Source organism: Buceros rhinoceros, unplaced genomic scaffold, assembly GCF_000710305.1.
Source record: "Buceros rhinoceros silvestris isolate BGI_N320 unplaced genomic scaffold, ASM71030v1 scaffold3519, whole genome shotgun sequence".
Classification (NCBI taxonomy): Eukaryota; Metazoa; Chordata; class Aves; order Bucerotiformes; family Bucerotidae; genus Buceros; species Buceros rhinoceros.
The window spans coordinates 56,764-67,257 of NW_010431925.1; the positions used below are offsets into that span (position 1 = coordinate 56,764).

The 10,494-nt window shown below is 41.0% G+C and overlaps 2 protein-coding genes across 2 annotated transcripts in view; one reads left to right on the forward strand and one right to left on the reverse strand.

Moving 5' to 3' along the window:
- Positions 1–1,077, forward strand: part of CC2D2A (coiled-coil and C2 domain containing 2A) — a 50,584-nt gene extending 49,507 nt beyond the window's left edge. The window contains exon 33 of the mRNA XM_010143566.1: positions 889–1,077. Coding sequence (XP_010141868.1) covers positions 889–1,077 — 189 coding nt within the window. The remainder of the gene's footprint in view (positions 1–888) is intronic.
- Positions 1,078–3,373: 2,296 nt separating this feature from the next.
- Positions 3,374–10,494, reverse strand: part of FBXL5 (F-box and leucine-rich repeat protein 5) — a 22,479-nt gene continuing 15,358 nt past the window's right edge. Inside the window, exon 10 of the mRNA XM_010143567.1 lies at positions 3,374–4,019. Coding sequence (XP_010141869.1) covers positions 3,943–4,019 — 77 coding nt within the window. The 3' untranslated portion in view covers positions 3,374–3,942. The remainder of the gene's footprint in view (positions 4,020–10,494) is intronic.

The following is a 10,494-nucleotide window of genomic DNA, read 5'->3' on the forward strand; positions in this document are numbered from 1 at the left end:
CGTATTGCTGCTCTGTAGTACAAACAGGGTCCTAGGCTATGTACTTCCTCTACTACCAAAAAAATCACAAGAGCTTTTATACCAACGTATATTTACAGAGTGAAAGAGTGATGATCTATTTAATTCATAGATGAAGATAAAAGCTTTGAACATAAATTGGCTGCACTGCTCTTGTGCTCTTGCTGTACCACAACAGTCACTACCTCCAATACACACAAACCCGAGTTCAGTCTCCCACCAGTGGACGCTTGTGGGTTGACGGGTGCATTAGCACTAAAGTCTGGTCAGTAAGACCCTGGCACTGGGGCTGAGTTGTGCTGCACAGAGGCTGCTTACAGGTGCAGGAGCCCACACAACAACATGCTGTACATCAGTTTTCCACTTCTCGTTCCACACTTTAAAGACAGAAGAAAATTTTCATGAACTATTCACTGCAACTACCACTGTAGCCATGTGTTCTTCCTCCAGGCTGGTATAAAGGTTAGGTCCCGTGCTTCATGTAAAACAGATGGGGCAACAATACTGCACACAGGTGTGGCAATTGTTTCAGGTCCTGTTGGACATTTGCCACCTCAAGTCCACAGCCACACAATTAATTAAAAACAGTTAAGAGCCAGAAAAGCAGCAAAGTTATGCCATATGTGTTCATTAATACAAGTAGTTTTCTAAACATCTTCACTTCAAACTTCAGAAGCTTGCCTGGAGTACATGAAATAGGGAGGTGGTATTAAAACGCAAAATAGGCTTTACTGCATCTCCTCAGGCCAGCAATAGAAAAGATAAATTTACAGGCACAGTTTTAAAAGTCTGTTTTACCATGTATTTATTCAGGTACTTTTACCTTTTCTTCTTACCTTATGTGTTTTTTCCTTACGTTCTTTCTCCCAGGTCTCAGGATTTCCTATTCATATGCCATTTTCCGAAGTCAGGCCTTTAATAGAGGCTGTACACAGCACAGGAGTCCACACCATTGATGTTGCCAATGTGGAATTTGCTCTAGCTGTCTATGTTCATGCTTATCCCCAGAACGTTATCTCTGTATGGATTTATGTTGCTTCACTTGTTCGAAATAGGTAGTATAGACCAATCGGAATAGCTCAAGAAATTTGCCTGTGTAGGGGTGAATACAGATTTCTCACTCTGCTGATTGGGAGCTATCCCAAGTTATTTTAAAAATCCAATGACAATCTGATTTTTAGCAGCTGCAAACATGAGCTTTATTCACCCTACCACCACCGAGATACTACTTATTCTAAGGAAGCCACTGACAGCTTAAGATTCCAGTACTAATAGGTGATTTTTATACAGTATTTTACAGCTCCTGTGCCCACATACAGTGACACTGCAGAGCAAAATGGTAAGAGTTTAGCCACCTTATTTTCAGGTGAAACTTGCTTCCTGGAATCACACTTTGAAGACTATGCTTATAACTAGTCAGTTTATCTACAGATCTTCTTCCTCTTCAAAGACACTGGCAAATACAAATAGTTTGTTTTCCATTTCCTGAGTGAAAATCAGGACCTGTGAATAAATTTTACACACCAGAGTGTCATCAGTGAAGACCAAACTTCACTTTGAAGAGGCTGCTTCATCTGCTACTTCATACTTCGCATCTGTATAATGCCAGCCCCATTTAAGGGTGTAAGACAGTATTTTCTTTAGAAGTTAAAGTATCTAATAAATATTTATACCAAAACCTAAGTGGAAGCTCATTCATTTTATACAAGAATTTGATTTAATTACTTTGGAATATGAAATCCTTATCTGCAAGTTATCCTAGTAAAATACTATCAAAAGAATAGTGTACTAAAAATCAAATTCACTTACTAGTATATAAGAAGTGGTGTTAAATAAATATATACCCTTTTCCTGCAGTTATCTTGCTCATCATAGTCTTCACTGTGAAAATTATGGTGGGTTGAGCTTAGGAATAATGTTCATCAGAACATATCAAAGTTAGGATTGTCTTGAGCCAAACTCCAAACTAGATTCAGTCTATCTAATAAATATTAGACTCAAAATCTTTGGTTTAAAGCCTGAGTTGCTGCCACAGGCTCCTCTCTATAAACCTCCAACAGAAAGGATTATCTACATTTTCATCACGTGATGTTTTCCTTAACAACACTGATGACACCTCCCGAGTTTAGTGCAGCTCCCCTTCAGAGAAGGGTGAAGAAGAAACATGGTATAAGCGAATAGAATTGTCTGCAGCTGATTCATCCTCAGCTGTGCCTCTACCAATCTGCACAGAAAACACCACCTAAGGTGGTAAAGAGGAGAAGCACATCTAGCTGCACCTTCCCAGCCTCAGAAACAAGAGTTCTGGAAAAGGACAGATGCAAGAGAGCCCACCATGTACCTTGTTACTATTCTCATCCTACTGTTACTACTGACATCTCAGTCAGCACTGCACAAATGGCCGTGTGTCTACTCTTAACCACTGGGCACCAAAGTAAACACAATGCAACTTACTTGAAGCAACAGTTGCTGGAATGATGGTATCCTTCCATACCTCTTCTGGAGGTTTCTAACTGAGCACTGGCCATTCTGCCTCTAGCCCATCTTCACCTGTTAACCATGAACAGCCAACTGCACCACCTCAACATCAACCATATTCTTCTTACCGTACTTTCTTCAGTATTAGCAGGAGGAAGATGGCATCAAAACTTGCAGTTTAGAGGAAGCGCCAGCTACACTGCAAGCTGACTGTCCAGACACCAAGAATCGTGAAAGCTACCTATATCATCATGACTGCTGTCCTAAATAAATACTCCTCAAAAGAAGTCTTACCTATTTACTACTTGGATGAATATTTAGTTTGACACACTGTCAGACTTCAAAATTGAGGACGGGGAAAAAAAATCCCGTCTGCCTTTTATGAAGGCTGCCACCTACCCCTCCTCTGCCAGAGAGGAAACACAACCTGCACCTCTTGCCATTCATGAGCAGGTGGCCATTAAAATCTGCAACTTTACATGGGCAACAATACTCACTTCCTCTTGCAGCAGGCTCTTCCCCGCGCACACGTGTGCGCCACATTACTCATCTCTCTTCCCAGCACAGTTTCATTCAGCCCAACAATGGACCCTCTGCCTCCCTGCCAGTGTCTACTGTTCATAAGGGGTCATCTTAGAAACCACAGCAATGTGGAAAATGTACTGACATCTTCCACAGACTTCATATTAATGAAAACTGACTTCCTTGGGAGCTGTTTCAAAAACGCATCCCAAGAAAGAAAACAAAACCCACACACACTACAAGGTTCACAGCCCTGCAACCACCCCGCCACCACCCACCCAATCTCTGCCACCTACTGGCATGGTATGTCTGAATACTATACCTTAAAAGCATATACATTCAACTGCTACGTGAATTTTTTATTGGTGGGAATGTTTTATTTGAGTATGTCTTTCAAGCCCAAATACAAAACCAAATGCAAAAGGAAGGTGGGAATTTCCCTAATTTTGCAATATAAAGAACAACTTCAGGATGAGAGGACAGGGGAAGAATCAAGGCTCCTAAAGATGTGTAATTGTTACCCGAATGCAAACAATACATTTCAAATTCTCTGCAGAGCTTTATATTGTACTTATGGATTCAAAATTAAAAACCATTCACTTAACACAAAATAATCCAGTAAAGTATGTTTAAGTGCCAAACTTGGAAGAAAGTGGCATAAAAAAAAATCTGAATGTTTTCCCATCCTCCCCAAATTAAGTAAAACAAAACCCAACACCCTTCCAACCAGATGAGACTGTGAGATTGTTACAACACTGTACAGTACACGCATAATTAAGATTTTTGAAGTTGTAGGCAGGGTCAGGCTAGTATAACAAATCTCACTCCAAGGATTGTTAACATAAGATGCGAACTGTAAGTAAAGTGCATGAAAGGAAGCCTGCTCAGCTAAATGAAGTAGACTGAAAGGTCAGAAGTCAGCGCTCATTCGCCAGAGCGGCAGCAGGCCCGAAAACCACACTGCAAATTCTGGCATCCACTGGCGGTTTCAGCATGAGGACCTGCACGAAAACAGAACAGATGTGAAAAGAAGAAAAGGCCATTTATTTAGATGCAGAATTCTCATCACCTGGTAATTAGAAAACACCTCTTTTTTTAATACACTAAATGTCATTCAGCACTGTGAAGTCTGATACACCGCTAGTACTATCACAGTGTAAAAACCTCAGTTGGAACAGTTATGTTTCAGGAGATTTTTGCTCCGATAGCTTAGTCCCACGAAGACGGCACATCCAAAATGGCACAGATGTACGTACAATGAGCCATGCTAAATGAGCAAGCTCAAGCAAGCTCTCAGAGCCACCTTTCAGAAAAGCATATTTAACTCCCACTTTCCAAATTCAGGTGATGACTTCATAGCATTACCAAAGAAACCATGATTTCCGAATCTACTTCTATAATGCAAACAATTTTTTAGTCTCAAAGGTTTTTTTCTCCATGAACACTTCATGGTTGGCTAGACTTCACATACTCTGACTGAAAATTCAAAAACTAAAAAGAAAATCACCTTTAGTATCAATGCAGCTATCAGGAGCCACAAGGCTAAGAACCAACTATTCAAAAAGAAAGAAAAAGTTGCGAGCACAGACAGTACATTCTACCCACCTCCACTTACCTTCGCTTACTGTCATCCCTTTAATTTGAAATGTTAAAGCCATCAGTGCAGTAAGAAACCACTGAATTTATTAGTAAAGGATTTTATTTCCTGCAGCCATATGCCTGCTTTAGATACACGCTTACACTCAGGTTGTCTGAATTCTGGCACCCAACATAATTGGAAGTGAGTGGCTGAATTAACTAAAACAAGCTGGTAAATGCCTAACCAGGACAACCCAAACCTCCCCTCTTTGTATTTCAGACAAATCAAAGAACATTTAAGGTGGTTTTAATACATTACATTTAGAAAAGATTAGCAAAATCATGTAACAAACTAGGGCTCCATGCTATGTCTGGCTTGGGTTTTTTTTTTCCCCTTGAACAGTAATTTAAAGTCATAATTCGATTAATTTCCAAGAACCTGCTGTCTGGAAATCAGCGTTCTGCTTCATGCCCCACACGGATGAGCAGTATTCTACAACATAATTAAGTCAACACCCATGAGACTGAATAAAACAAACCTGAAGCTATAACAAAGGGCAATGATTACAGAATGTAGAATAGGAAGCTTTTCATTTGTCAATAAACTCATTTTTCTTTTCAAATCTTCTTATTCACCTGAACTAAATTTTGATCCTCCAAGTCACTTACGAGCTAGAGTTTGAAAGCTTCTTCATAAGTCCTTTACAAAGGAGAGTTGGTGCTTCTGAACAGCTGGTTTAGCAGAGCGTGTTGTGTGCAGCAGCATGGTCCAAGCAGTAGCTGACCTTCCCCATCACCGCCACAGCTAAGCAGTGCATCAGTGATTCTGAAGCAGCTGTCACCTTTCCAGTACAATGCTTGTGGATAAAACATACAGAACCACAACATCCCAGCGAAGGGAATACTCAAAATACTTCAGTATTGTTTTCCATCCTTCTCTTGCTCATTTTAGGAATGTTCTACCTCATGCTCATAACTGGAACTAAAACCTGCCCTTCTAGGTCTGACCAATGGTCCATCTAACACTACCTTCACCAGTGGCCAGCGTTCTCTAGGGAGACGACATAAGCCTGCCATGCACACTTTTTACGTCTTCCCAGCATCTAATTGTTGAAGCAGGCACACTGAAGTCCATTCCCCGAAGTACATGTTAATGGCTCAATTGTGCTTGCATTTGTTTAATCTCCTCTTAAAGCTGCTGATACTATCTGCTTCCGCACTTCTTCACAGGACTCTCCTGGTTTAAAATATACTGGTTTGGTTTGTTTTGATGGACATGTGAAGCAAAGCAATTAAAGTATTCTTCCCCTGTACGTCATCACATCTTACTGGCTGTGGAGTTTTTGGTGGGACAGTGTTTCTTTAAGAACGGCATGCAGAAAGAAACCACGCGCCTTTTCTGCCTGCTGTCCGGGATGAGCCGCTATCCGCCTTTGCTCATGCCTGCCGCCCTGCTGCTCCAACCACCGCCCTCTATCTTCTTGCCTGTGCTGGAACATTGCTGCTGCTGGTATCTGCCACTTGGACTGCCACTTTTGCCCAGAGCTGCCACGCTTGCCGCTGCTGTCTGCCGCTCGCACCGCTGCTTCGCCCTGGGGGACACCATGCTGCTCCTTGCCGCAGTTTTTCCCAGCTGTTCCCCCTGGCCCGGCAGGCTACGGCCCATGCCACCGCTATTACAAACTGGTCGGGTTTTTTGCCTCTATCGCTTTTGTCCTTTTACCCGCCGTTTAACCCCTGCTGCACCAGATCCCTGATCCCATATATATATACTTGTTAGTATCTTGATTGTTTTCTGTATATAATATCCTTCTGTTGTTATTAAAACCATTTTAGTTTCCTAAACTTAAGAGGCCTCCCCAACTTTTTATTTCTTTTATCTCTCAACCCTTTCTCCTGGAATGGGGGAGGGGCTGATTTGTCCGGTGATTGCCCCTGCCTCAGCCAACCGGTAACAAGGACCAAGTTCCACAAGTTCATTACATTGTGCATCTTCTTTAAATCAATCACCTAACCACTTCATCTACCGTCACTGAGCACCAATACTGCAGAATTAAGAGTTACTATTGCACATCCACCTCATCTACTGCTTTCCCAGTTCTGTGAATGGTCCTCCCCTTTTCAGCCTTCTCATTCCCAAATCGAAAATTCCACCTTTTTGAGTCTCTCCTTGCAAGACAGCTGCTCAGTTCCCTAACTCTTCCGAGTAGACCTCTTCTTTTGTAACTCCATTACACACATTCCTCACGATGGGAAGACCAAAACCGCATGCAGTACTCCAAATGCGAGTGTCCCAAGGCTTCCAGGACCATGCAGCAGTGCCCTCTATCTTGTTCTCAACACCCTGATGATGCGTAATGTAACACTGGTGACTTTTTTAGCTGCTGCTACAAACAGGAAAGATTTCAGAATTAAAACCAACAACAGCTTTCTGAAGTCATTGTTCCCGCACTGCAACTGCCAGTTCTGAATTCAGTTTCATGCAATCACAGTTTGATTATTCCCAACCACCCAGACATATGGCTAACTGAAGCTCATAAGAAGTCCTCTGGAAATCTTCAGCACCAGCATCGTTAATTGATGCAGCTCGGTACCAACCACTCAAAAGCATGGAAGTTATTGTGTGCATTTCTTACACCGCAACACCAATGGCAATGCCAAAGACCGATCGAAGCACAGGACACTTGGATGAGGAAGGGGAACAGGCAGAGACATGTCACCTCTCAGATTCTTATGCATCCTGAACAATGACCAGTAAGCACTGCCCTTTCTTCCTGTCCTTTGATTAGCTTTCAAATTTCAACCAATCTTATAGCAACTTAAGATCTCAAAAACTTAGAAACTTCTAAGTAAACTGCATCACTGGAAGCATTTATAGGTTCATTTCCTAATTTATTAGGCACTGAATGACATTAACCACATCAGCGAAAATTCACCCTTCTTCCTATGCTGCATTTCTTGTCTCATATCTATCCTCATACCATTGCTAACTTTACAGCTCTGACGAAATGAAATATCTGGGGCTCAAACCACATGCCCTGAAATCTGCCAGCCTGTATTCTTTCTTAGCACATACAGGCAATTCCCATAATTTGGAGGGTATTTTATGCTCTTACTACAGAGTAATAAGAAGGTAGTGTCATTAATAGTTGTTTTAACAGTAAGGCTATTTAGTTATGACCTATTTAAGTCATGTTTTGACACATCAACTGATCTCCACCACAGGTCATTTATCTCCTCTATAAATGCCCTAACCCTCCTCAACTCATTCTTTTTACATTTGATACAGATAGCAAAATCAAAATGCCTTCGCTTTGGATAACCACAGGGACCAGTTTTGTTTAGCTTTATTTACTGCAACCGACTTTTGGCTCCATCTCCTTGGCTCTCTAATCTCTGACTTCCCCAGTCTTTGCTACTGACTTCATCTGGACTGGACTTTCTTTTCAAACTATCTCTGTTTAAGTTGAAATGGCCTCTTCGATCTTGTCATAAAACCACTCCCTCCTGTTCCCTGTGGACTCTATATACCAGGTCTCCTGGTATCACGTGTATAATTCATCTCACCTCAGTGATGCACCAGGTTAAGCAATATGGTAACTATATAGTTTTGTTTATATTGTCCAGTGTGTGCGATGGCCATTTCAGATCTTTCAGTGAAGCTGAGTCACTTTCAGAGGGGTCCCTCTCTTTCTTCTGACTGTGAAGACCTAATGAGTGTGAGCAGTGAAAAGCCCAAATTATACGTGTTTTGGGTTAGTTCACCCGGGAAAGCCAAGTTAATTAGGTTCTCATCTCACCTGCCACAGTCTGCATTGCTGGTTTAGGTACCTCTAAACTGGGTTATTGTAATGCTTTTACACACACATCTGATTGCTCAGATGCTTCAGGTGACCCAAAATACGCCTTTTTACTCGTAATGAACAGCTCTCTGTTTTCAAATAAAGCACATATAACCACATCATACAATGTAAGAAAGGAGCATAACTATTTGATTACACGTAAAATAAATTTAGTCAGAATTTCCCAGTAAGAAGTTATGCATTTCACTAAGAACACATGACAACCCAGACCAAAACCGTGGTAAAAAATACCATTCCAGCCAGGACAACTGGGTACCACCACCATATTCCTTTAGCCACTTGCAATAGCCCTTGCCTATAGCAGTAGAAACATTCATGTGAACTACAGCAAGATGGATCACTGACCCCTCTAGGAAGGGAAAAAAGAAAAGAAAAAAGGCTTTCAGCTACCCCAATTAATTGAGTTCACCAAGCAGCCACACAAAGACTAATGCTGGCCACAGGAGGTCAGTAAGAATAAGCTGGGAGGAACACAAAGGAGGGGAAGAAAGGCAGTTCTTTCTCACAGCCACCACCAGCAAGAGGCTCCATCATCAACACTGCATACCATATGTACTTGATGTACATATGGTAACACAGAAAAAGTAATACAAGGGAACTATGAAAAAAGTGATCAAATTAAGAATTAGCTTGAAATATGTAAAGACAAAAATCTGAGTTTATCAAATACTACTCTCTATCAGCCTTTGTAAAGTTACACTTACAGACTGTTATAAGAGAACCTTGGTTATATGTAGAGCTTAAAGAGAGTCCAAACCCTTGATGTCTAACGACAATGCATTCCCATATAAATCTGCACGCAGGAGTCCATAAATTTTAACAGAAATTGTGAAGTCTTGGTTCCATTGCTGGAAGACAGATCAAACTATGATGAATGAATTTTTTAAAATGCCAGAAGAACAGAGTGAGTTGCAAGAATCACCACAACTTTATTTCATTAATGCTCTATTTAATTGCAGCACCCAAGGACTACATCATTTAAAAAAACTCTAGAAACTGAATCATACTTAAAAGCTGCAAAAAACTTCTGCTGCAGAAAGTAGGGAGCACATTTTTGTAATCCTGAAGCTGACAGCACTCCAGGCTTCAAAACTGAGAATACAGTAGGGAGATTAAACACAGCTGGACAGAACAGCCTATGGGAAATACAAATGTCTAAGTGGCAAGAGGTAACTCAAACAAAACTCTTCTTAGAGTTCAGTGCGATCTACAACTAAAGGTGTTTCAGACATTAAACAAAGTCAGCAATTAGAAGTGTACATTGGCAGATTTGGTTTCAGCTGTGGTTGAGAGTTACATAACTCCAAGTCTCCAGTGTTAAGCAAAACACAGAGATCTTAAAGGTAAGTATGCAAACCAAGAACTGAAGTTGTACTAAAAGTAAGCAAACTAAAAATAAATTTGAAAGTGCACACAAATTCATGGTCTTTGTTCATAAAAACTGCATCATATTACTGCTGTGCAGCAGTAGTCCATGACTCAGACCCAACCAAATCTACCTAACCATAGCTGCTCTAGTTTTTTAGTTCTAGTCTAAAAAGGTAGAGCAGCTATGGTTAGACCAGCACTTGCAATGAAAATGTGAAACTTGCAAACAAACATGCCTACCAAGCAAGTCCAGCAAGCCCTCCACAAAGAAAATCCAATGAAGCTATGTCTAAGCCCCCCCATTAGGCTCAGTGCTTATAGAAAAAAAAACAAAACACCTGAAAATAGACTGTAGGTGAAAGTAATGCCCTTATTTATTACAGACAAGGTGGCATCTTTATTATTCAAAGATGGCTACATTCCACGCTGTTGACTCCATTTTTTTGGTTCTGCAGGACCAACGGGTTTTCCAACATTATCCCAGAATACATGTCCTTCCCCGAAAGCAATCCCTGATAAACTGGTGGGCAAAGAAAATTATGAAATTATACACTACATGCTTACAGATCAGTACTCTTTGTGCAGCAGTTAATAATACAATGTGTGCAAAGAAACAAACAGCTTCAGATATGGATTGATTTAAATGAAACAGCTATTGCTTTCCCTA